Consider the following 27,579-nt stretch of genomic DNA (forward strand, 5'->3'; position numbering starts at 1 on the left):
TACAGGTAATGATCTTTCCACTTGGCTGGTGTTGCAACGCTGTCTCACTGTTTGTAAGGGGTGTAACTCTGTCTCACTGTTTTTGTAAAGGTTGCAACTCTGCCTCACTGTGTGTAAGGGGTACAACTCTTCCACAGTCCATGGAAACCCTGACAGATTTATGTACGGAAATCATCTTTTGAGGGTGTGTGGTTCTTTTATTTATGTAAGCCAATCGGATTCCTTGAATTAAAGCAAACTACAGTTTAGCACCCCAGCGGACAAGTTGCAATTACTTATTTATGACAAATTTCTGTTTGTTGTTTTCAGATAAGAAAGTTTTATTGAATTGAATGGAATTATTGTTGTTGAAAATTGCAGGACATCGCCAATGCCTGGAAAGGATTGGAGCACGCTGAGAAGGGTTTCGAAGAGTGGCTTCTCTCTGAACTTCAGAGGTAAGACTTTTGTGTAAAGATGAACATACCAGCACTAGAATGACTGTATAGAATGCAAAAACCTGAAAAGCAATTGTGTGTTTGTCTGATGATTATGTTAGCCTCCTGCAAAAGATAGTTGCAAGAAAAGAACTGAAAGAGAGAAAACTGCGAAGAAGAGAATTTTAAGTGACAATTCCCTTTCAGTGCAACACAGACCAGTAATATTTTACAGCAAGTTACACTTTGATTACACATACTTTACAATGACTCACAAGTGCTAGAACTTCACGGCTATTAGCTAATCGCGCCTCATAAAAAATAAAAGCTGTGCTGTGGACAGCGCAACAAGAGCACTATCGAGGACCCTCCACAGGTAGTGTCATTTACACATGAGTAGTATCTTCATCTTGCTCCGGCAACCATTTTCTCTTGCCCTTGTGTCCCACTCAGCGAAAGATTTTTCCACACTTTTTATTTTGTCTTCTTTATGTGCATTTGTAAGTGTGATAATGATTGTATTGCAGACTGGAGCGTCTGGACCACCTGGCCCAGAAATTCCGTCACAAGTGCGAGATCCACGAAGAGTGGTCTGCTGGCAAAGAGGAGATGCTGCAGTCTGGGGACTTCAAACGATGCCGCCTTAACGAACTTAAGGTGTGTTAACTAATTACTGCATTTCCGTAGTGTCTAGCAGACCTGTTTACCAGTACGATTTGGGCGTATTTTGTACGCCAAATTATTATCGGTACGCAAATACGCGACACACGCACAAAATACGCCTAAGAAAAAGTCAAGAATACGTTTTCCGGTGTTGGTGTGCTGATTACGGAATGGTACAACTGATACCGGTTTTGGTCGAAGGGAGATAACCATGACAACGAGTCTTCAGCTGTGAAAACCTTGTTCAGTTGTTGGCATGTGCGATCTGGACAATCGTGGCAAAATGAAGCGGTAAAATGTGCCAGTTTCGGATGACTGTACCAAGTCTAAACAGCAGAAGCAGCAGATTTTCTTGGAGAAATATAAGAAAGAGCCAGGAATTGTGGAGTCTACTATGGGAAAAAGTCATGCACACTGCAAGTATTGTAAATCAGATTTCTCCGTTGCCCACGCTGGGAAATATGACATCGAACGACACTGCAGTTCTAAAACTCACCTGGACAAGGTTGCTGCAAAGAATTCCGCTGAAAGCTGCCAAGGAATTATGAAGTTCATTCCCGCAAAGCAAATCCTGCCAGAAGAAAAGGCTGTAGTCCACGCTGAAGCAATGTTTTCTGAGATGATTGTAAAAATGAACTTGCCACTGTCAACCGCAGATGTTATTTCACGAACTTCATCTTTTCATTATCAATCTGTTTGGAAGACACTGGTTATAATGCTATAAACTGACAGGTAAATAAAATTGTTTTATTCCTGTTTTATTGGAAGGAGTTAAATTCTGAAGGTGTTCACAAGACATGCTATTCTTACACAAACACGTTTGCACCCACGCATACATTTTCCCTACCCCATATTGCTTTGCTTGCAAAGTACACCAACTTTTTGAAAAATACACTCAACTTTTGGGGAAAGTACTCTTGCCTCGGGTTTAGGGTAAACAGGTCTGCTCTAGAGAGAAATTCAAGTTTTACGCCCTCACGGCAAAGCCATTAGGGGCATGTTCCCGGGTTTTAACCCGACTTTAGATGAGATACCCAAGTGTATGCGTGTTTAGGTGGTATCAGCCATCTGCACTTATGGCAGAATGACCGAGGTCTTTTACGTGCCACTGTGGTGACACGGGGGTGGGAGATGGATACCATCTCTGGGTCTGCACATAAAGTTGACCTGTGTCCGTCCCGGCCCGGATTCGAACCAGCGACCTTTCGATCACAAGTCCAGTGGTCTACCACCTGAGCTACCCGGGCCCCCTCAAAGTCTCTAGATAATGTTGAAGCATAGATAATGATTATCTGCTATTCTGATTTGGTGGTGTGCCAGAGTTATTCCAATTGAGCTTTGGTAATTTGTGTCTTGGCGCATGGTATGGAACATTCTTGATGATGGTTATACCAAAGAAGAAAAAAAGGGGATGGAAAGTGTGAAATGTTACACGAATCAATAGGTCATTAAGGCTCATTAAGAAAAGAGTGAGACAAGATGATAATAGGAACAGCATGCAAAGAAGGTTAAATGGCAGGGGATGGAAAGGTGTCCTAGCAAGCATGAAGGAGGAAGATCAAAGACTAATGAGAATAGCTATGAAAGAACAGGCAAGTCATGTTCATAAGCAATAATAATAATAATAGTAATAAAACATTCATCTATAGCGCTATTCAACGCCAGACAGTAGTCTCATGGCACTTTACAAAATGCATTGGACATGGAAATTAACATTTAATATCATATTCTTACTCCGAATCACATTAGCATTGAGTCACCTGAGATGCTTATCACTGAAAAACGCTTACCCGGCTAAAGAATTTAAAGGGAAGCAACCCCATCACCAAAACGAAAGTGAAAGTAGCTTTGGTAATGGGCCAGTACACCGGGAGTTACCTCCCATACGGGTGTATGCCACGTCACTTCCTCTAGGAACACGTGCCTATTATCATACGTCTTTTTCACCTCGGAGAGGACGGTTCACTTTTTGACGCTCTGTGGCTGACCTTGTGTGTTTGAGTGACACCCGCCGGCCACGTTACCCAGCTTGTCTGCTCGCCTTGCCTACAGTTTGGTGAGCTCGTTCCCGTTTGTTGTTGGTTGTTTGCGCTGTTTCGTTACTGTACGTTGTCCGTTTTTTACGGACTTGTGTGTCAGTGACTTGCGTGTTTCGCCATTTTGTTGTGTGAGTTAGTTAGCTAACTCGTGTGACTTTGCTAGTAGCTCTGCGTGCCCTCTTTCTGTTTGGGCAAGTGTAGCTTTAGTATTTTGTTGACGCGTAAGCGTGTGTGTTTACTGTCTTTTCAGTCGTTTTGACTTACGTTTCAGTAAATCTTTTTGGCTTTGCCACGTGTTGTTGACGTTTGTGTCAGTGTCTTGCGTGTCGCCATTTTGTTGTGTGAGTTAGTTTTCTAGCTCGTGTGACTTTGTTTGTAGCTCTCCGTGCCTCTGCTTGTGGGGCAAGTTTAGCTATAGTATTTTGTTAACGCATTAGTGCGTGTGTTTACTGAATTTTCCAGTCGTTTAGACTTATGTTTCAGTAAATTTTTTCGCGTTGCCACGTGTTGTTGTCAACATGTCTGATTCAGACAAGCGCCGTGGCAAGTCGGACCCCAAGGGGAAAATTAAGGCTAAGTCTTCCTCTTCCAAAGCAACTTTACTTGTTACAGACCAAGAGCGTAACACTTTGTTGGCTGTACCAATTTCGGCGCCTAGCGCTGTTACTACTTCTGCTTCTTTTGCGGCGCCTAGCGCTACTGTTACTTCTGCACCTGTCTCTACATCGGAGACTTCGTCTTCTTTGTTAGCACCTGGACAAGGTGCGTTGGTTTCCTCTCTGTTAAAGTCACTGGTTCCAGAAATCCGCAGCTTGGTGCAGGCAGAATTTCAGCGTTCCGTCGCCAGCAGTTCGGCGTTTCCGGCATCTGGCAGTGACGTCCGGGCATTGGCTTCCGTGTCTTTGTCCTCCACTTCCGGCTTGGAGCAGCGTCCTCCCTCTTCAGCGTCGGTTGGTAAGCAGAGCTGGTCCGATAGCCCTCGTGAGGCGCCTGGACGTTCTCCTTCGGGGGACAGCTCTTTCGCATCGGGTCACGACCGATACCTTGCTGATCTTTCATTTCCGGCGATAACCTACGAGGCCCCGGACTTGTTCGAACAGCGGCGGCAGTCGGTTTCGACTGCCGCATTTCCGGCACTTGCCGGAAGTGATGATCCGTCCGCTCCGGCACGCTACGGCGGTCGCGGCAGGATGGAGTATTCACTGACTTCCGGTCCTTCCGGATCGCGAAGTCAACCAGTGCAGTCTTCACTTCCGCATTTTGCGGTTCCGTTGACTACACTTCCGGTTTCGGCCGGAAACGCTTCTTCCTCTTCTGGTGGTTCCTTCCGGATACCAGATAGTGGATTACAGCGTGCGCCTTCCGGCTTTCAAGCGCCTAGGCTTGAGCAGGCATCACTCCACTCAGTCGGGGGAGTGACGTCAGCTCATCCAGCTCCGGTTTTTGCGGATGGTCGTCCTGCTTACCCTTTACCTTCACAGGATTTTGGGCGGCAGGATGACGTTAGTGCTCAGGCTTTTCCGGTTTCCGGTTTGCCAGGGCATGCTTCTGCTTCCGGAACTGGTGACTTCGGTCATGGTTCCACGTGTGACTATTCTGATGCTCCATCAGTGGTCAGCGAGGAGTCGCGGGGCGTGTTTCCGTCGAAGCTCAAGTCTGTTCTTGACGTCGCGGCGGAAGTAACGTCTCGTTATTTTCCTGAAGGGGTGGTGGCTGCGGACTCTTCCGCATCATTCGTTCCTTCTGCCATGGCGGACTTCCGGCCGGCACAGGAGGATGTTTCTTCCTTCCGGTTCGCCGAGTCTCCGTCAGTGGCTTACCAACTTTCGCATTCACTGGTTCGTCCAGCACATGCGGGGAGTGGTATTCGGCCAGTGCCTGTTCCGTTACTGCTTCCTTTTGGTCCAGTTCCGGAATCAGCGCAGCAGTGGGTGGCTTCAGCTGCCCAAGCCTCTTCCTTCGTGCCTACGGTCAATAGGAAGCTTGGCATGCCCAATCAGAGCCAGAATTGGCTGGCGTCTTTTGCACTCCCTAGGGCTACCCTTCCGGTTTCCCGGGAATTGCTGCCTCTTCTGACTAAACCGATCAAGCGTGATTCGGTTTTGCCGGTTTCCGAGGCTTCCCTCCTCTCTGCTGAGGAGGTTGGACGTCGGCAGATCGAACTGTCCTCCATTGCGGAGACTCTCGTTCGGGCTCTGTCTCGGGCATTGACCGATTCGCTAGTTCCTTTCACTCTCAGTGAAGAACAGAATGCGGACGATGTCTCTGCGCTTTTGGCCGCATTGGCCAAGGTCAATGAGGAACAATTGCGTCTTTCCTCCCTGCAGTACACCCAAGCGGTACTCTGCAGGAGGGATCTCTTCCTCTCGCAGTCCCAATTCACGGAACTGGCTACTAGGGAGACCTTGAGAGTCTCCCCGGTCTCAGAGGAGTCTCTCTTCTGTCCGCTGGCACTGGATGCCAGACAGAAGGAGATTCAGTCAAACAAGGACAGTCAGTTCCTTGACTACACTCTGAAGGGGGTGAAACAGTCTCAGCCTTCTAAACAGAAGCAGGCTCAGACATCGTCTAACCCCAAGCCAGCTCAGAAGCGGCAGGCTCCGCCGGCCGCTCGTGGTGGGAAGAAGAGGACGGCATCGGGGAGGGGGCGTGGCGGCTCTGGAAGTAAGCCACACCCCCAATGAAGCGCTCCCGATCTCACCTCCCTCCCGCCCTCCACCTTGGTGATGGCGGGAGGCCCCTCCCGGGCACTTTCTCGTTGGATGTCGGTAGTAGACAGCCAATGGATTGTGGGAGTGGTGAGATCGGGCTTCCGCCTGCTCTGGCGGGAGGAAAAGGCGCCTCTTACCCGAGTGCCTCCGCGGTTCAAGCCCCCCTTCTCGCAGGAAGCACGTTCCGTCTTGCAGTCGGAAATTGCCTCCCTGGAGCAGAAGGGCGCGGTGGAGAGAGTTCGGGTCCACAGCTCCCTGGGATTTTACGGGCGTCTGTTCGCTGTTCCCAAAGCATCAGGAGGATGGCGTCCCGTGTTGGATTTATCTCTCCTCAATACTTTCTTGAGGGAGATAAAATTCAAGATGGAGACGCCAGCCTCTGTCCGAGACTCTCTCCGCCCAGGAGACTGGGTGACCTCGATCGATCTCACGGACGCATACTTTCATATTCTTATGCATCCGGCCGACCGGAAATGGCTTCGTTTCCGGTGGGGAGATCAGATCTACCAGTTTCGCGCACTCCCTTTCGGGCTGTCTCTCGCACCATGGATTTTCACCATGGTGGTGAGACAGGTCTGTGCACTGGTGAGGTCCCAGGGTATCCGTCTGCGGGCTTATCTGGACGACTGGCTCATCATGAACCAGTCCCAGAGCGGCTGTTCGCAGGATACCCTGACGGTTCTTCGAGAATCCAACTCGTTGGGATTCTCGATCAACCGGGTAAAGTCGGAGCTGACCCCGTCACAGACATTCACTTATCTGGGGATGTCTTTCGACACGGTCGCTTGGACTGTCCAGCCTTCTCAGAGAAGGGTGGACAAGCTCCAAGCCCAGATTCGCTCCACTTTACCTCTCCTGATGGCTTCCATCCGCTCGCTCGCCTCCATCTTGGGGCAGATGGAGTCTATGGCTCTTCTGGTTTCACTGGGCCGGGTCCACAAACGTCCGCTTCAGTTCGCGCTGAAGCCGTTTGTGGACTCTCCTCTGGTGGACTGGGACGCCCTCATCCCTTTGCAGGGATGGTTCCAGTCTGCGACCCTTCCGTGGTTGGACACGGAGTGGGTCTGCAGAGGTGTTCCGATCGTCGTGCCCCTCCCCGACCTGGACCTCTTTACAGATGCGTCCAGGGAGGGTTGGGGGGCACATACAGATCTTCAGACTACTTCCGGTCTGTGGACGACGGAGCAGTCCTTGTGGCACATCAACTTGCTGGAGCTAGAGGCAGTTGCTCTAGCTCTGGCCAAGTTTCTGCCCTCCCTGTACGCCAAACATGTTCGTCTGTTTACAGACAACATGACAGTGGCGGCGTACATCAACAAGCAGGGAGGCTCGCGGTCCCCGTCTCTCTCGGAGAGGGCTTGCGAGATCCTGGTGTGGTGCTTTCAGCATCATATCACGATCTCGGCCAGGTACCTTCCAGGGAGGCTGAACACTTTGGCGGATGCGCTCAGTCGTTCCGGTACGGTGCTTCAGTCGGAGTGGACGATCACTCACGGGGCACTGCTTCGCCTTTGGGCCCAGGTCCAAAAGCCTCTGGTGGACCTTTTTGCCACAAGGTACTCAAAGAGGCTTCCGGTGTTCGTCTCGCCATTCCCGGACCCTCAGGCATGGCGAGTGAACGCTCTGGACTTTCCCTGGACGGGTCTGGAGGCGTACGCCTTTCCTCCCTTTCCGTTACTCAGCCGAGTAATCCGGAAAGCGGAGATGGAGGAGCCGGCCCTTCTTCTTCTGGTCGCTCCTCTGTGGCCGTCGCAGGTCTGGTTTCCAGATCTTCTTCGGCTCGCCCAAGGGCCCCCCATTCCTCTCGCACTCGTGCGAGGGGAACTAGTGCAGCCCCGAACAGGCATTCCACACGAGGAGTCCAGTCTTCTGAAGCTTCACGTGTGGAAGTTGTTCGGGACTCGCTGAAGCGCTCTGGGGCGTCGTCTTTGACTCTGGACTTGGTGGCTCGCTCGCATAGAGCGTCCACCTCTTCAGTTTATGCTTCCCACTGGAAGGCATGGACTGCCTGGTGTTCAGCTAGAGGGGTGAGTTCGGTGGCTCCGCGCTCTATTCAGGTCGCTAACCACCTCTCTTTCATGTCTTCGCAGGGCGCCTCAGTCTCCTCGTTGAGGGTCCGGCGCTCCGCTATCTCGGCGACTCTTAAGCAGATTGGTCGTTCTGTTCGAGTCGGGGGCGTTATAGCTGCAGTCATTAAAGGGGCTGCTCTTAAGGAAGCTAAAGCTCGTTTGCCCGCTCCCAAGTGGGACTTGTTTTTAATCCTGGAATTCCTTCGTTCTGCGGATTTTGAGCCTTTAAGCGAGGCCAGTCTGTTCAATGTCACTCGCAAAGCGCTGTTTCTCCTTTTGTTGGCTACGGCCCGACGGGGTAGCGAGGTCCACGCCCTGTCGGGTCAGCCTGGAGATATCTCCTTTGAGCCGGACGGTTCCGCATCTTTGCGTTTCCGGCCTGATTTCCTGGCCAAGAATCAGTCTCCGGGGCAGGCCTCTCCGCTGGTTAGAGTTAAGGCTCTGACCAGCGCGTTGGCCCCGGATGACCCCGATTCGGTCAATTGCCCTGTGAGGGCACTTCGTCTGTACTTAGCCCGGACTCAGCCGATTCGGTCTAGTTCTCAGAAGTTGTTGTTTATCTCTCTCCTTACTAGGCGCGAGAAAGATTTGTCGAAGGTAACGTTGGCCCGGTGGGTGTCCTCGCTCATCAAGCAGGCTTATGAGTGGAGTCGCACAAAGAGGGGGGGGGTTATGCCCTCCTTGCCACTTGACTCGGCCCGAGCCCATGAAACGAGGGCGTGGGCATCCTCTCTGGCAGTTCTGCGCTCCAGACGTCTAGAGGAGGTGCTGACAACTGCGTATTGGCGTTCCGAAGATGTTTTCATAAACTTTTATCTTCGGGACGTCACAGCTCTTCGACAGGATGGCTCCAGAGGCCTTCCAGCGCTCATAGCAGCAGGCCAGTTCCTGTCCAGAACTTGATGGTGAGTTTTGATTCATTTCTAGCCCACCGCCTTGTTGATGTTATCTGCTAATGTGATTCGGAGTAAGAATATGATATTAAATGGAAAATTTCCTAAATAAATTATCATTTAATTAATATACTTACCCGAATCACATACTGTATTCCCTCCCACCTGCCCCGCTTATGGTTTTAAGATTTTTTAAAGCCGTATGATAATAGGCACGTGTTCCTAGAGGAAGTGACGTGGCATACACCCGTATGGGAGGTAACTCCCGGTGTACTGGCCCATTACCAAAGCTACTTTCACTTTCGTTTTGGTGATGGGGTTGCTTCCCTTTAAATTCTTTAGCCGGGTAAGCGTTTTTCAGTGATAAGCATCTCAGGTGACTCAATGCTAATGTGATTCGGGTAAGTATATTAATTAAATGATAATTTATTTAGGAAATTTTCCATTTCACACATTCAAAATGTCTCTTCACACATATAAAATGTCAGTATGTTATGTTACACTGTAAAACCTTGATAAGAGTCGTGCTTGAGGCAAAGAAATCATTCAGACTCAGAGTGTTTGTGCTTGCAACAGGCCATGAAGAAAAAACATGAAGCCTTCGAGAGTGACCTGGCTGCGCACCAAGACCGTGTCGAGCAGATTGCCGCCATCGCACAAGAACTCAAGTGAGTCTGCGTCTCCATTTTTCTAGCTCTGATCTCAAATGTTCAAGCCATTTATTCTTTTCCTTCTTTTATGTGTTTTTTTAATTATATAAAAAAAAAAGAATTTGGGTGAAATGATAGCATTCTCCCACAATAAGAGAAGTAATGTTTATTTCTTTTTCTTCAGTTTTACAATAAAAGAAAAGTAATGTTCATTCTTTTTTTATTCAGTTCTACAATAAAACAAAAGAAGTGCTAATTTTCTTTAAACATTATACAATATCCCAGAACTAACTTGAATGCTCTTCTTTTCTATTCCAGTGCCCTTGACTACCACGATGTTGCCACAGTCAATACAAGATGTCAGGTATGTTGTACGGATACATTTTGTGTTGTTGTTGATTTTGTCTATAGTTTTAGGGAAATCTCCTTCCCACATTTATTCTTCTGGTTTTTATTGTTTTCCTTTTCTTTTTTCTTCAGACAAGTGAGCAAGAGTTCTTCTTACAGTTTACTGAGAAAACAAATGGCATATTTTAGGTTTGACTGAGTCATTTTATTCAAAGTCTTCAGAGGCCTCTAATCCTATCAGGGACATTGAACTGGTGATTTTCTGAAACTATTTTTCTATATTAATTGATTTTTGTGTTTGCAAGAGTGTTTCTGTGTGAATCATGTCAGGATCTTTTTTCTCTTTCAGCGTATCTGCGACCAGTGGGACCGTCTGGGTCAGCTGACGGTGAAGCGGCGGGAGGGACTGGAGGAGGCTGAGAGGATACTGGAGAGGATCGACCAGCTGCACCTCGAGTTCGCCAAGCGGGCTGCGGTCAGTCTAGCTAACTCCTCACACTTCTGCTTGCAACATGGCATAAATATTTCACTTTGGCTTCCTGCTTTTTAAGATTGCTTAATTCTTGCTGAAGTTTGTTCATTTGTTCTTTAAAATGATGTCCTCTCATGACCAATTTCGCAATACAGGACCGTGGCCATTCGGTAGCTATGGGTTTTTCTTTTCAGACATAGGCAATTGCTGACGTTTTAATTCTGTTAATGAAATTTGATATGTACATATTTGATCAATACCTCAGTTTTAATGTTTGTAAAGGTGTCAGGATGTAGTGATGTAAATGTTGAGGTGGAGTTACTCCAGCTACTTTGTAGTTCCAGGCTGAGGTGCACGAAGCGATACCGGCACGGTTGGCCTCGTGGTAAGGCGTCCGCCCCGTCATCGGGAGGTCGTGGGTTCGAACCCTGGCCGGGTCATACCTAAGACTTTAAAATTGGCAATCCAGTAGCTGCTCCGCCTGGCGTCTGGCATTATGGGGTTACTGCTAGGACTGGTTGGTCCGGTGTCAGAATAATGTGACTGGGTGAGACATGAAGCCTGTGCTGTGACTTCTGTCTTGTGTGTGGCGCACGTTAAATGTCAAAGCAGCACCGCCCTGATATGGCCCTTCGTGGTCGGCTGGGCGTTAAGCAAACAAACAAACAAACAAACAAACAAGCACGAAGCGAAACTGGGTGCCACTCAACTGGGTGAGAATGGGCCATGGGGTTTTAAATCACAACAAATCTCATTTTTTGCAAATACGACTCCATGGCTGCATACCACCCGTCTGGGTGGCACACAGTTTTGCTTAGTGCACCTCAGTCCTGCTCTCCATGGAAGGAGAGAAAAAAATGTGATAGACTAATGGCAAGAAAATGAGTGCTCTGTGGTTAAATATAATGTTGCTTGTGTTACAGCCATTCAACAACTGGATGGATGGGGCCAAGGAGGATCTGTTGGATATGTTCATTGTTCACACCACTGAGGAGGTCCAGGTCAGTTCACTGTTTGCACATATCACGTGTGTGGGTTAAGTAAGAATTGTTTTTTTTAGTGCAGAGTTGTGGAGGGAGAGAAATGGTGAATAGAACCTCAAATGAAGAGAAAATAAAGAAGAAAATTTCCAAGAATCATTGCCATTTTTTTTTAAACAGATATCGCACAGTATTCGCTGATGTAGCCTTGAAAACCTATATTTATTCTGAGGGAGGGAATTTTGGATGGTAAAAGCCACGCATTTCTAATATTTGTTTTTCCTATCTTTTCAACCCCCAAATCAAAAAAGAGTAAAGGTTAGTCATCGAACATCTACAAGTACATGAATGTACTTTGACCAAGCTGTCTTTGAAGTGGATGAACAAACAAGTAGCAATGGGATAATGAACAGAAAATTAACTTGGGCGTTTTATTCCTTGATCTCAAAATGGGGAGAGTCCATTTGTGCATTTTTACATCTGTCTTTTTCAGACTCTTTGTATCCTAAATCTCAAATTCTAACTTGGTTTAAACAAAAATAAAAAAACAGACAGTTTTATTAAAAAAATTCAAATAAAAATTCTGCATACATGAAATTAAATCAGTGGAGCACAACAAGCTATGCTTTAATGCTTATCACCGTGCTGTTAAAAACAGCATAACATCAGATTTGGCGGACAATTACAATTGTACCTTGTGTGAACAGGGCCTGATTGACGCCCACGAGCAATTCAAGGCCACACTGGGCGAGGCAGACAAGGAGTACTCCACCATCGTTTCGCTGGCCCAGGAGGTCGTCCGTCTCGGTCAGCAGTTCGGCTTGACCCCGCCCGACAACCCTTACACCACTCTCCATGCACAGGTCAGTCCACTGGAGGCTTGGCTGGTCGTTTGTGAGTGGGGAGGGGGGTGTGGACTGAGGGATACGAGGTCACTAAAAACCTGGGTTAAGTTTTTTTTCTTTTGCTGTGGCTTTTTTCTGGCTATAATGCTAGTTTTACAATAGAGAGGGCAAGCAGTTTGCCTGGTTTGTTATGTTTTTTCATCACCCAATTTTTGCTTTTATTTTTATTTCCTTCGGGGTTTTTTTCTCGGTTATTTCAAGTTTGCAGAAATATGTACATTTTCACTGCTTCCCAAGCACTAGTGTTTTCTTCCCATGGGCAAATCATAATTAATAATTGGTTTCCTGTGTTCTGGTGTTCATATCAAATTCCTTCTACATTTTGTAAATCTTGATATACATATATTTGTTCATTTGCCCTCATATCACACTTTCAAACACATAAGACTGCTTTTAGATGACCTCAGTACATCATTTTTTCCTTGACTATATAGATAGTCATTTATTCAACCTCTTCTTTTTTTGTTCTTTTTTTTACCCCAGCCGCACATTTGTTATCTTAGAATTTGCTGAGATTTTATATTATATCTAACAAGGCTTCCCATTTAGAAATTAAAAAAGCTAAACCCCACTGAAATCATGATTTGAGTTCAGCATGAAAAGCAAACTTGTGTGCAGGGTTTTGTGTATGGTGCATTGATATGATTTTGAGGCATGAGTAATGATTTAACATATCAATTGTCATTCAAATAACACAAACATTACCTGAAAAGAATCAGTATTATTAACAATGACATGTATGTTTATTAATCGTTTGCTATTTGTGAAAAGTAAGTCTTCCATTTCTTGCCTGAATCATGCTGTGAGAAACTGTTCTTTTTGCACGCATTGGTGTGGCACACTGATTTGTGGATGTTGATAGTTCAGTTAGAAAGTCTAACAAGAATTATTTGCTTTTAATTTTATGGTAGTCTCTGATTTCGCAGCGTACTTTCCCTAGCTAGGAGATGGCATCAGATTGTGTCGATCTTAATTTTTCAGTTATTAGCTTACCATAAATTGAGTGTGGTGCGAATTAGATCTAGTCAGCCCATCATTACTGGCTCATAGATAAGATATATATCTAATATCCCTACCTCTATGTCCCTCACAACCCTTTCATGCACACTTTTATTTGCACACCCTGTTCAAGCAGCACAGCAGGTGTTGCTCTTTTGTCTTGTTTAGAACCATGAGTTTTGTTAAAAAAAAATTAAATGTGTACCGTGGTTTTTTCCCTTCTGACATCTACCAATTTTTAGTACATAAAGACATTCATTGCACCTGAATGTGCAATTATCAGAATGGGTTACATTCTGTTCTTTATTTTTGCAAATAACTCATGAAGCCGACTAAAAAGTTGTTTTACTCCATGAGAGGTGTTGTGTCCCGATGCAACGGTTATGAAAATGATTTATTCATAAACAATAAACATTAGTGGTAGCACAACAAGTATGCAGGCCTTTTCTGATTAGGCCTAAAAAAAAAATAGGTGTGGTTACGGTAACCCGACCTACCCTATTTTTAGGGGCCGACCCTATAACTTTTTATTACATTTGTTAAAAAAAAATTAAAAAAAAACGAGTGCAGAAAACGCAATGAAAGCGACAGCGCTCGAGTCGCACACTTATTTCCCTGTCAAGTAGGTTTAATTTTTACACATTAGAAAAAAAAGTTTAAAAAAAAAAAAAAGTGATTGCCTACCTTCCTACCCTATTTTTTTGGGCTATGTTACCTTAACCACACCCTTTTTTTTCTGGCCTTAGGCTTATTAACATTTATACCACAGTAATGTAAAAATTCTATTTTTTTTCTTTTATTCCATATTATTTTCATATTTGTTGATGTGTATTAACGAGCCTCGTAACTGACCGGGCTTGATGAAGTGCCAGTAACTGACGTTGCTTGACGATTGTGTTTCTTGTTTTGCATTGGGGTTGTTTGGCTGGCTGGGCTGTAGGAGGTTAGTATCCAGCAGTAAGTGTTGTCCGTCGTAGTCCGCGCAAAGCTTCTTCTGCTTAATTCTACTTAGTAACCCCCTCCTCTCACTCCCTGCTTCTATGGCTTTTGGCGTCCAGGTCAATGCTTTCTTCACAACTAATGATGATAATGATAAAGTAATACTAAGATGTGATGAGCAAAGGGATGTAAGCGCTCTTAACATCAGTAAGCGAGTGTTGGGCAGAACCCGTCTCCTGACATCGTCGAGAATGAGATGCATTGAGAGGAACAAACAACTGTCATCCTCTTAAATAGATTCTATTGTTATAAAGAGCCTTTACCATGGATGTCCGGCTCAAAGCGCTGTACAATCAAAGTAAAGACAACAAAAACTATTGTTATAAAGAGCCTTTACCATGGATGTCCGGCTCAAAGCGCTGTACAATGGAAGTAAAGACAACAAAAACTATTGTTATAAAGAGCCTTTACCATGGATGTCCGGCTCAAAGCGCTGTACAATGGAAGTAAAGACAACAAAAACTGTTGTTATAAAGAGCCTTTACCATGGATGTCCGGCTCAAAGCGCTGTACAATGGAAGTAAAGACAACAAAAACTGTTGTTATAAAGAGCCTTTACCATGGATGTCCGGCTCAAAGCGCTGTACAATCGAAGTAAAGACAACAAAAACTATTGTTATAAAGAGCCTTTACCATGGATGTCCGGCTCAAAGCGCTGTACAATGGAAGTAAAGACAACAAAAACTATTGTTATAAAGAGCCTTTACCATGGATGTCCGGCTCAAAGCGCTGTACAATGGAAGTAAAGACAACAAAAACTATTGTTATAAAGAGCCTTTACCATGGATGTCCGGCTCAAAGCGCTGTACAATCGAAGTAAAGACAACAAAAACTGTTGCAAAGACAAAATGTACAGTGCATTCACTACTGAACTTTGTGAACAAGTACCCTCTGTCAAGAGAAAAGTGCATGAAAGTAAAAACATGCCAGTTTGTATAAACTTCATACTTACAATTCTGCTGAAAGATTATTATAATCATTATATTCCTTTTCTTGGGATGATTGGTGAACATTTTAAAGGTTTGCCAACAAAAAGTCAAATGTTGTGAAGAAATCATTCGCCTGGATTATCTTATTTCTAATGTGCTCTGTGCTTTCTTGTTCATTTCAGCGGTGGGATTGATACAGTGAAAGTAGAGGAGGAGGTAGTGTGATGATGAATTTGGGATGAAGAGCAGTTTTTGTTCTGGAAACATTTTAGGGATAATTTAATGCCATTTTTATTTCTTTAACATTATGACCTTGTTCAGGGATTTTTACCTATTTTCAGAAAGATGTATTCCCAGTAAAATAATGTACTACGTACCCATGGAGAGTTATTCATTTTTTTGACAGTAGCCAACAAACAAAATAAAGTCTCAGAAAAAAAGTGAAAAAGGAAACAAATCTTTTTTCTTTAAAGGTAACAAATCCAATTGCAAAGTCCAAAGGTGAATCACCCTTTTGCAGAATACAGTTTGTGTTACTATACAGAGCATTTGATAAAACAACTCAAATACTCCTCTGTAGAAAGAAGAAAATATTTGGGGTTTTGACTTGAAATATCTTGTGTCCATTGCTATCTTCTTTTAAATCCCTTTTCCTGTGGGTTTTGGGTCAGTGTTTTAATTAAAATCTTATCAGGTGTGATTTGGTAACCAACATGTCTTGAAGCCTGTGCTGCGACTTCTGTCTTGTGTGTGGTGCACGTTATATGTCAAAGCAGCACCACCCTGATATGGCCCTTCGTAGTCGGCTGGGCGTTAAGCAAACAAACAAACAAACATGTCTCCGGATAATTGAAGTCTTTCTCATATTTCAAAATCTTTTTCATATCCCAGCAATGGATGTTGACTTCCAGAGTAAATTTTCTAAGTGTCTCAATCGCTGGTTTTGCATGTGTGTCCTAATCCCCTTTAGCTCTGTAAGTCGTAGTACTGTCTAGATGTAGATGTGTCAAGTTGAATGATTTTTAATGCAAAATATGTTGTGTATGTAAGTAGTAATGCAGTGTTTGTTTGTACCAATGTAACACTGATTTGGAATGGGTGTATTATTATTATGTTTATATACTTGTCTTTACAGCTCAACAGAGATGTTTTGTCAATCGTGAATCTGTGTTGTGTGTGTTTCCTCATTCTGTGATGTTTTGTGTTTTAAAACAAATCATTTTGACTTCTAGTCAAATTAACTTTACCTCTTCTTCTGTGTGTTTGGCTGATGATGTATTTTCCAGAGAGTGTGATTGTATTATAAACATGTATCACCAAATAATCAGATAGACATTCTTCATGGAAATTGAGAAACTCAGAAAGGAGGTGTTTAGCATTCGGAATTGGGGAGGAACAGAGGAGGGGCCGTTCTGAATCATTCATGTTTACCAGATGGAATCATATCCTAGTAGAGGAAATAGAGGAAAAGCAACACCCACTAATTCATTGTTAGCACTTCGACCTTACAAGGTCTTCAAGACATATTCAATATTGTATTCTGAATTATTAAAAAACAAGTCGCGTAAGGCGAAAATACAACATTTAGTCAAGCTCAGTCAAACTCACAGATTGAAACTGAACGCATTGCATTTTTTCCGCAAGACCGTACACTCGTAGCATCGTCTGTCCACCGCTCGTGGCAAAGGCAGTGAAATTAACAATCCAGAAAAGCGCGGTAGCGGTTGCGCTGAGGAGGATAGCACGCTTTTCTATATCTCTATTCTTTTTAACTTTCTGACCGTGTTTTTAATCCAAACATATCATATCTATATGTTTTTGGAATCAGGAACGGACAAGGAATAAGATGAAACTGTTTTTAAATCGATTTCGGAAATTTAATTTTAATCATAATTTTTATATTTTATATTTTCAGAGCTTGTTTTTAATCCGAATATAACATATTTATATGTTTTTGGAATCAGAAAATGATGAAGAATACGATAAACGTAATTGTGGATCGTTTTATAAAAAAATAATTTTAATTACAATTTTCAGATTTTTAATGACCAAAGTCATTAATTAATTTTTAAGCCTCCAAGCTGAAATGCAATACCAAAGTCCGGCCTTCGTCGAAGATTGCTTGGCCAAAATTTCAATCAATTTGATTGAAAAATGAGGGTGTGACAGTGCCGCCTCAACTTTTATAAAAATGCCGGATATGACGTCATCAAAGACATTTATTGAAAAATTGAAAAAAACGTCTGTGTGATATCATATCCAGAAACTTTCATGAAAAATTTCGTAAAGATCGGTCCAGTAGTTTACCCTGAATCGCTCTACACACACACACACACACACACACACACACATACACATACACATACACCACGACCCTCGTCTCGATTCCCCCCTCTATGTTAAAACATTTAGTCAAAACTTGACTAAATGTAAAAAGTATTTCTCAGTGGCTTTACTTATATAGTTGTTATGGATGATTGAAAATGAATAATTCCGTTGCCTGGATAACATACTAAACAGAAAGGAGCACATATCACAATACTGATATGTTTTATTTTGTTCAGAGTTTTGTATGCATGCTCTTGCTCTTGTAATTGTGCAAGATTTTGTGTGTGATGTCATCAACTTGAAAGCTCTGTGTCTAAAGTTGTTCTCATCTTGTCCTGTTCCTTGTATGTACTTGTAAGCAAAATATCAAACAGGCTTATATGGCGCTGAATGTACATTGAACAATCAACAAATATGTGGTTGTGATTTCATCAAGAGCCTGCGAGATATCTACGTACACAATATATGTATAAACGCATTTATTGAACTGATATTTAAGCTGTGATTGGCAGATTGCTTCAAAATAGGGATTATCCATATCATTAAAAGCAGTACTTTCCTAAAAAAATAAAACGTTCATTTTTTGTTTTCATTTTGAAATGACTTTTTCCCCGTAAAGGGAAGTAAGACTAAGAAAAGACTCGACTTTTTCCCCACAAAGGGAATTAACAGTCTTCCCAATGCTTACCAAAGTGGAAGACAAAATATCTATCTTTGTGCAATGGCATGGATGATCCCTAAGACCTCAGTATCATCATAAGACCAACTACCTTACCATCAAGTGTAAAGCAGAACATATGCCTGCATGTTTATATAAGATATGTATTAGCCATTGCAACACATACAGACGAACCCCCCTTTTAAGACCGCCCAAACCCTGAGAAAATCAGGCCTTGAAAAGGTGGGAGTCTTTGAACAGAGTTAAATTTACAGACCGTTTGAACAGAGCATCTGGGAAAACAGTCTTAAATATTGAAAACACTAGAACAAAATAAGAGAAGGTGAGGGTGGAAGGGGCGGAGGCGGTCTTAAATGTGTGGGTCTGAAAAGGTGGGTTCTGCTGCAGTACATGTATCCATTACATTAAACTAAGCACAGGGTGAATTGCATAACGTGTTTAACTTGCTGTAAGCAAATTGTCACCAGACTTATTTACTTTTGACTGCACTAACACATTCTCAGAGAAAAAGCTTGTGTTGTAAATGAACAGAGGAGATGCTGTTTTCTTTGACACTTGAAAGCAGCGAACCTGTCTTCGGTGTTCATCTTGTCTAATGTTCGGAAGAGTAGAAATGCAAAACCTTATCTGTGTCTTGAAGTTAAGTTTCAATAGTTCAATCACATATTTGAACTGCAAGGATTTTTGATATGTGTCAAACTTTACTTTGGGTTGATGTGCCTAAAACCCATTGAGCAGTCTAATTCAGATTTGTTACCGAAGATTTCTTTAAAAATAAAATGTGTTCTTGTTTTTTTGTATACTCAAACTCTACCAAATTGTGTTTAGATAGTTGTGCATGTGTTTCATGAAGCTTGGAGACCCTCTTTCTCTCTATGTCTCTGTCGCTCTCTCTCTCTCTCTTCCTCTCTCTTTTATCATGGGCTGTTTTTGTCCCAATTCATTAAATATGCATTAGTGTCTTTTTCTCTCTCTTCAAATGTTAAAAGAAAAAAGATAATGTTGATAACAGCAAATACATATGAAACCCATACTGCTCCATAACATTTTGTCATCTCAAAAAGAATAATGTTGTCATCTCAAAAAAGAATCTCACTAACTCACTCTATCTCCTCCAACAGGACATCACCAACAAGTGGTCCGAGGTGCGCGATCTGGTGCCACGCCGCGACCAGACTCTGCAGCAGGAGATGATGCGCCAGCAGAACAACGAGCGACTCCGGCGCCAGTTTGCAGCCAAGGCCAACGTGGTCGGTCAGTGGGTGGAGACCCAGCTGGACGCCGTCGCCTCCATCGGAGTGCAGATGCGCGGCTCCCTGGAGGACCAGCTGAAGAAGCTGCAGGCATTCGACAAGGCCATCATCGGCTACAAGCCCAACATCGACGAGCTGGAGAGATACAACCAGGTAGGTTGGTGAGAAGTGGAGATATAGCCAGGTACGCACGCTCATGTTCTTATAGATACATCCAGGTATTTTCATGCGTAACTGATGGAAGTGGAGTCTCAAAAAGGCTATCATCGGCTTCTAAGCCCAACATTGACGAGCTGGAGAGATACAACCAGGTAGGTTAGCGTGAAGTGGATATAGAGCCAGGTAGGTTAGCGTGAAGTGGATATAGAGCCAGGTAGGTTAGCGTGAAGTGGAGGTACAACCAGGTAGGTAAGTGTGAACTTAAGATATAGCCAGGTACGCTCATGTTCTTAGAGATACAACCAGATGTGCGAAACTGGGGAAAGCAGAGTCTTCGTAAATCTCTTTTTGATTATATGAGTCTCAGTTGTTGACAAAATTATGCAATGTGGATATGTTGTTTGTATTACTTTTTTGTTGTTGTAATTGTTTTGTATCTGTATGTACACTCTTCAAAAACAAGTTAAGGATCGGTTGAAAAAACGGATCTAATTATAAAAGATTGCCAAAAAATTAAACATTGACATAATAATTAAAAGATTAATGTGTTTGAATTAACAAATGAACAATGAGTCTTGACCTAGAATTTTGTTTGGCAGGCAGAGTTATTTCCCTTTGTGGGACTTCTCAAAAGCTTCTGCATTTTGGAAGAAAAAGGGTGTTTTTTATAGCCCCATGAAATTTGCGGAACGCATGCCAGGGCAAAAGGTTGTGATGCACGTGCTACAACAGGGTCCTGGCTATGAACATCGCTCACCAGCTTGTGTTTAAAGGTTGACACGCTGACACAATTATGCACAGTAGCAACATGCCCCCACGAAGAAAACTGTGCGATCTGGATAGAGGAAGGGCAATAGGATGGCTACAAGACGGTGTTGCTGCCAGGCTTGCAGTGGCTCCCTCTGTCATCATCAAATTAAAACAGATTCCACGCAACTGGAAGAGTGCAGGAGCGACAACGTTCTGGTCAGCCCAGAGTCACCACACAAAGAGAGGATCGCTTCATTCAGAGGCAGGCCATGCAACAAAGAATGGCTACGGCAAACAACATTAGGCAACGCCTCCAAGCTACCACCAACACTGTTGTTAGTGGTCAGACGATCCGAAACCGCTTACACAACTTTGGCTTGCGTGCAAGGCGTCCAGTCCGAGAACAACCCTGACTGCTAATCACCGAGCAGCTCGCCCAGCCTGGTGCACTCAACATGTGAGGTGGCAACGTCAGCAGTGGGCTCAGGTGTTTTTTACAGATGAGTCCCGCATTTGCTTGGAACCTGCTGATGGTCGCATCCGAGTGTGGAGGCGTCGCGGAGAGCGCTTCGCAGAAGGCGCTGTTCTGGAACGACAGCATTTTGGCGGAGGCTCTGTGATGGTCTGGGGAGGGATCAGCACACGTCTAAGGACACCTCTGTACCATGTAGTGGGCAACTTGACCGGTGTCCGCTACCAGAATGAGATCCTGCAACCCCTGGTCGTTCCAGCCCTCCAAGCGATCGGCCCTCGTGCGATTCTTCAGGATGACAACGCACCTCCCAATCGCTCTGCAGCTGTAAACACCTTCATCCAGCAGGCCAGGGTCAGCAGGATGCTGTGGCCAGCCAACAGCCCGGACCTGAACCCCATAGAGCACATGTGGGACGAGCTTTGTCGTCGGGTACAGCAGCATCACCCTCCTCCTGCCAATCTGGGTCAACTGCTGCAATGGCTCCAGCAGGAGTGGAATGGAGTTCCCAGAGCATTCATATGCAACCTGATCCACTCCATGCGCCAACGATGTGTTGAATGCCTGGCACACAACGGAGGGCACACGCGTTATTGACACTGATTCACATTGTAGTGAATTCCATTTTCGAGGGTTGTCACGTTTGACACACTCTAGCTAAATTGTCGCTGCCGCGTTCGATCTTTGCTTTGTTTTTCATTACTCCTTGGTTGTTCAATTATATAATTTTAAAAAAATGAAAGAATTCGGTCTGTAAAAAAAAAGTGATTCTTAACTTTTTTTGAAGAGTGTATGTATTTCTCTGTAGTGTATATTTGTGACAGAGATTGAAATATAATTAATATGTTTTATGTTGACAGGAAGTCCAGGAGGCCATGATTTTCGAGAACAGATATACGCAATACACCATGGAGGTAAGATTATTTTGCTTTGTTTTAATACAGGTCTCTTCTTGTTACATATCCAAGAGCTTTGCTATTTGCTCTGGTAAAAAAAAAGTGTCAAATTTAGATCAACCTTTGAACAGCTTTTTGATACAGCAGAAATGATGGATTACTGTCAGCGTTTGTGAAGAGCAAATCGTTACTACTTTGACCGAAAAAGTCTTATTTACATTCTAATAATAACAAACACTTTAATTTCTTGAATAAAACTATTTGCCTTTTTTTGGTGCCTAAACTGGAATTAAACAGGTGAATAAGCTGTCTGGATTGTTTTCTTCCTCATCTGGTCTTGTTACGTGAACAAAAGGCATTCTTCTGTAACTTTCCTTTAAAACAAGAAAACAAATTCAATGACTGTTTCTGACTGACCCTAATTTTTTTTCATTACCCTAGAATTATTTTGACCCTTCATAAAAATTAGTTAATTAAAAATGTCAGGAAAACTCAATTTTGCAGTCTTGACAAGGAAATTTCCTCTTCTCTGAAATCCAGGAGACACAGCTCGCACAAAAAAAAGGAACGGACTTACCAACCCTGGGTTTTTTTTGTGCTTTATCAGAAACAAATATTTCATTTTTGTGGCCTAAACCTAACACAGAAAAGACAGTGATTATATGTATGTGTGGTTGTGTTCAGACGCTGCGTGTTGGCTGGGAGCAGCTGCTGACTGCGGTGGCTAGGAACATCAACGAAGTGGAGAACCAAGTAAGATACACCTATGTCCTTTTGTTAATTTGTTAATATTTGTTTTAAATTTGTGGTTGTTGTTTAGTTTGGGTTGGGGTTGCTTGTGATATAAGTTCGTGTATCGGTGATTAAACTAAAGCCCAGGCTGTTTGCCAGACATCAGAAACGGCGGACTGACTTTAAAATGAACGCACATGCTAGAAATAGCTGTGTTTGGGTCTGTCAAGTGTTAAACTCTGTGTGTGTGTGCGTGCATGTGTACATCTTGAATACCACAAGCTTCAGGCTGTCCAAATTAAAGTACATGAGGGGACATTAACAATGCACTTGTAAATCAATTGTGAATCGGTCAAATCGGAATGATTTAAGCCATTCTTTATTTTACCACACAAGACTGTAGACTGCAAGCCAAACTCTGAGAATCAGACTGCAGACTTTAAGGGACAAATATATCAAACACGTGCTCAGAGAAAGTTTAGGGGGGAGGGATGGATCATGGCCCTAAACTTCATGATTTTCCGATCATTTTTTGTTGGCTTGTTAGCATGCCTCAATACTCATTGACCCCCAATGTGCAGATCTTGACGCGAGACTCGAAGGGCATCAGCGAGGACCAGATGAACGAGTTCCGCATGTCCTTCAACCACTTCGACAAGAACCGCACACGCCGCCTGGAAGCCAAGGAGTTCAAGGCCTGCCTTATCTCCCTCGGATACAAGATCCGCGATGACAGACAGGTAAACGAGAGAGAAAATTTTAAGTGTGCGGTGGTACAGTGGTACTGGCAATGAAAGGTCACCCTCGGGACAAGCCTCAGGGTTTCCCCACATTGCAGGTGGCCTGTCATTACAGGTAGTTTTCAGTCAAGATAACAGAAAAGGTGTCCTTCATTGGTAGGTGTCCTCTGATCGGAGGGGCCTTATGTCACAGATGATAGTGTCAAGTTTGCATATTGTCTTGAGTCTTTGCTGAAAGAAAGAATAAAGGAAGGACAAAACTTGTGGATTGGTAACCTGAAAAAGTATGGATTTCAGGTGGGGGTTAGGGACAGTATTTGTTTCATTTTGAATTAGTTTTTTTTTTGTTGGTTTTTTTTTTAATTTTTTTTTAAATGAGACCTAGCATACCAAGAAGTGTTTACAACGCAGAGTAGGGGAGGTTATCCAACAGCGAACAGAGGATAGTAGAGAGAGAGAGAGAGAGAGAGGGGATAGTAAACAGCAGCTTTGTGGATAGAGTGATAGTGGTTAGAGGGAGATAATAGCTAACTCCACCCGATTGTATGCTTCAGGGAGAGGCGGACTTCCAGCGCATCATGTCCATCGTGGATCCCAACAGCAGCGGCTACGTCACCTTCGATGCCTTCCTCGACTTCATGACTCGGGAGACGGCCGACACCGACACAGCTGAACAGGTCATGCAGTCCTTCAAGATTCTGGCTGGTGACAAGGTCAGTACAAAATGCATTTTTCTTTTGAATGCATCACCTCAACTTAACTACATGTATTCGGATCTACCCTACGTTTTTCAGTTGCTGAAATAAGGATCACAAGCAAAGTGTTAATAGCGAGAATCCTAACCAAGTCAGGCAAGAGTGCTACTGAATGTCGCTTGTTCTTTCAGTGTTTCTTATTCTTTGGGGTGCCAGGAGACTTATTAGGCATAGCTCTCACCGTTACAGTTGTCTATAGGCCTGTGCAGCTTGAAAATATCGTGCTGAATTACTTTCGCAGATTCACAAAGTTGTCAGCTACAAAATCCAGTCAGTAAAATAAATATGCCATTCTGCATAGAATGCACACAGATGATTGATTTTTGGTGTGGGTCCGAGTGTAAGGATGCTTTCATCCCCGGGAAAAAGCCTGGGATGGAAAGTGTCTTCCAATGCATCCTCAGCTTTTGCTTTCTGGTTCACTTTTTATTTGTGTCCTGAAGAAGCCGCCTTAGGCAAAACTTTTCTTGTTTGTATTTGTTCTGTCCTTGTCTTGGCGAGTACAGAATTTTGTTGTTTTTCAATATTATCTGTGTTCCTTTCAGTTTCACAGTGTTGTTTTCACTCATTCTTCTTCTTCTCGTGTTGCAGCCTTTCATCACAGCGCAGATCCTGCGACAAGAGCTGCCACCAGACCAGGCCGAGTACTGCATCCAGCGCATGGCTCCCTACACCGGCCGTGACGCAGTGCCCGGTGCTCTGGACTACATGTCCTTCTCCACCGCCCTCTACGGCGAGAGCGACCTGTAATCTGCGTCGTCGTTGTCGCGGCAACACGCTCCACCTTTCACCTCAACCCCTTCCTCGCACGCTGCTGCCCCTCTCTTCGCTGCATGTCTGTGTGTGTGGTCTGGTTGCTGCGTTGGTAGGCTCTCGGCAAGTCCTCCTCTCTCACACAAGGCGGGCCATAGCATAGTTGTTGTTTTTTTGCGTGGGTGAAGTGTCCAATTTTTTTTTATCTTTTTTTATTTTTTTTAAGTTTGGGGGATTTTTTTTTTTTTTGGGGGGGGGGGGGGGGGGGGGGTTGAAGCCAATCGTGATGGTTTTTATCTTACTTCTTAAAGAAGCTAACTTATTCTTTTTTTTTTTTTTTTTTTCTTCTCCTCCTTCACGAATCTGGGACTATTTGGGATATGACTTTTTCACCCTGAAACTTAAGCCTCACCTTTTAGATATTGAACCTGATGGTAAAAAAGCCTGAAAGCACCGTTTCCTCAGCTGGGGTTGGTGTGCAGAAAGGCTGCTGTCAGTTTGTGGGTTTTTTCTTTTTCAAGATTTCTGACCCAATAAGCTTTCATGACTTTTTGAACTGTTTGAAGAGTCTCTGTTGAATCTGAAAGGCATTAAGTCTCAGAGGCCGGGGAAGGGAAGTGAAAATGTCACACTCGAGAGATGCTAGAGAATTTGCCAGAGCGATGGAAGAGAGACGGTGATTCACGACAGAGCTTGCGTGATCGTCCCATGTCGGCTCTGTCTGTTGCCTGTTCTCTGGCTGGAAGGCTAGCGCAGAACGATTTTTATCTCGTATGGTCTCTATCATTGCTAGACATGACAGTTGGTTTCATTGAACCAACCTTGAAACGGATACAGTGATATTTGTGGTGTGTAGCCAGTTTGACGATTCTGTGAATGTTCCCTATTCCTTTTTGTGGAAGTCTGTTTGAAATTTCTAAACCAAGGCTCTCTCTCTCGCAGCACAAAACAACACCAAGAATGTGGCAGTGCTTTTATTTATGTACAAAGAAATTCTGTGACACCTTTTTCATGTTTTGCGGTATGCTTTTCTCTCAAAACCAGCCATTTGGGTAGCAAGTATTTTAAACCAGTAATCTGTCACATTGGATTGGTGGCATTACCCCCATAATGCCTCCATGGAATTCCGATGCAAGGTAAATCAAAAATATTTTTTGAAAAATTGCAATGTCAGTAGACTAGGATTTCAAGTGGGTATGGTAAGGTTGTCTTCTTTTCCTATTGTTATTCTTTCGAGTTTTGTCGAAGAGAGTATATAACAAGACAAAGTATGATCTTTTACCGTTTATTTTTGTTACCATGGTGTGGATTCTTTTTTTTTTTTTTTACCTGGTGGTTAATGCTTTTCACAGTATGCATTAAACCAAGCGATTGAGCCAGCGACATCTGTAAATGTTTGAGAATGTGCATGATGTGCAAATGCTTTGCTGTGCAAATGAAAACGTGTGTGTGTGCCTGTGTTTGTAAAAATGACATTGTTTAGGGAAAGGAAACAAAACACTGAAACAGCCAGCAATTTGTGTGAGTTTATTCTCTCTTGGCTACACAGAATCTTAAAGTTCGTACCGTTGACACCTCAAAGAAACCATCTGTATTTGTGTGTGTAAATATTTTCATCTCGGAGAAATTAAACAATGCCACACCTTCTGATTTTTGGTTTCAGAAAACGTTCAAAAGGTGTTGAGTAGTTTGAATGTGCTGTAAAAAAAACTGGCACAGAAAGTTTTAATCACCCTTTATTTTCATCCCCCGTGAAATTAAAGTGTTTTTTGTAATATATGGCCGAGAGGAAGTGCATAACTTTGTTGTAAAATTAATTCTGAATGCCAAAATTTGGACAGAAATTGATACGTGTCTTTGACATTTGATGTCCATTTGCTATGCAGTTTTGTGCAGTTCTTGCCTATGGTATCCTTTAGGCTTGGTAGCTGGACCCAAATAATTTCAAAGCAGGGCTATACATGGCATCCTTTCTTTGCTAGACCGATTTTGACATGTAACAAAAATGGGCGTTCAGGTGTGTTTCATGCAATACCTAGAAAATAGGCATTCGGGTGTGTTTCATTCAATTCATAGAAAATTAGTCATTTTACCATTCTCCTTGATTTTTGCCCCCTGTACCATACAGCTGAGGTGTGTTTGATAGCGAACAAAGATTTGATTTGGAGTTGAGATTTGACCGTAGGAGTTGAGTGGTCGGTGTTTCATGTGTTTTGCCGTTGCGTATGGTAGCGGTGCATGCATGGCAAGTTTTCATTGTGTTTTTCCCCAGGGTTTCGCCTGCTTGTGTCACTTGAGTTGTTTCCGTGGCTGTGTTTTGCCTCTGTAGAAGGCTGTAATTCCATACTGAGAAAATAATATGTTAATGAAAATGACGATCATTATAGCACTGCCACACAAAGGCCTTCGGTCCTTTTGAAACTTGATGTTTTTGAAGGCTGGACTTTTGGAGGGAACAGAAACAGCTAATTATTTTGGTTGATGAGTTCTGTATAACACTGATATAAGTCAATTCTGTATCATGATAATTAAATTGTATAACTGACCGTCACTAATTGGGAAGACAAAACACTATCCATGTCTCCATCAAGTGACCCACGCATACGTAAGAATTTGACTAATACAGTAACGTAACACCTCTGGTCGAAGTTTGATTTTGGAAGTGACCAACATTTAACATCTTGTCGTTAAACTCTAAGGACATGTCGCCATCACCATCGTTTCCTTTGAGTTTTGACCGGATAAGCTCAGGATGTTATGCAGCAGAGAGGAAGAAAGCTATTATCCTGTACAGTTGTGGAACTTCAGTGCATTTCTCTCTGGAGTTACCCTTGATTTATTACCGATTTTGTTTTGCGTATGTTTTTCTTCACTTCCTGTCACAGAGTTTAACCACAGTACTGAATTGGAGATACGTACGTGCAGAGCGCCAGAGTTTGTACTGTATAACCTGCGTTGTATGTAGTCATCCGTTAGTTTGTATTTAAAT

At 43.5% G+C, this 27,579-nt stretch overlaps 1 protein-coding gene across 4 annotated transcripts in view; it reads left to right on the top strand.

Annotated features, from left to right (window-relative positions):
* The window catches only part of LOC138952718 (alpha-actinin, sarcomeric-like), a 52,028-nt gene extending 27,211 nt beyond the window's left edge, over positions 1–24,817 (top strand). For 2 of the 4 annotated variants that reach the window (XM_070324424.1, XM_070324425.1), the window contains exons 10-22: positions 361–437; positions 944–1,073; positions 9,368–9,459; positions 9,760–9,805; positions 10,139–10,264; positions 11,185–11,262; positions 11,949–12,105; positions 19,200–19,486; positions 21,575–21,628; positions 22,295–22,363; positions 22,924–23,082; positions 23,637–23,795; positions 24,429–24,817. In XM_070324424.1, coding sequence (XP_070180525.1) covers positions 361–437; positions 944–1,073; positions 9,368–9,459; positions 9,760–9,805; positions 10,139–10,264; positions 11,185–11,262; positions 11,949–12,105; positions 19,200–19,486; positions 21,575–21,628; positions 22,295–22,363; positions 22,924–23,082; positions 23,637–23,795; positions 24,429–24,587 — 1,593 coding nt within the window. In that variant the 3' untranslated portion in view covers positions 24,588–24,817. The remainder of the gene's footprint in view (positions 1–360; positions 438–943; positions 1,074–9,367; positions 9,460–9,759; positions 9,806–10,138; positions 10,265–11,184; positions 11,263–11,948; positions 12,106–19,199; positions 19,487–21,574; positions 21,629–22,294; positions 22,364–22,923; positions 23,083–23,636; positions 23,796–24,428) is intronic. The other 2 variants (XM_070324426.1, XM_070324427.1) reach the window with 1 other exon arrangement.
* Positions 24,818–27,579: the final 2,762 nt, after the last annotated feature.

This window comes from Littorina saxatilis, linkage group LG17, assembly GCF_037325665.1.
Source record: "Littorina saxatilis isolate snail1 linkage group LG17, US_GU_Lsax_2.0, whole genome shotgun sequence".
Taxonomy (NCBI): Eukaryota; Metazoa; Mollusca; class Gastropoda; order Littorinimorpha; family Littorinidae; genus Littorina; species Littorina saxatilis.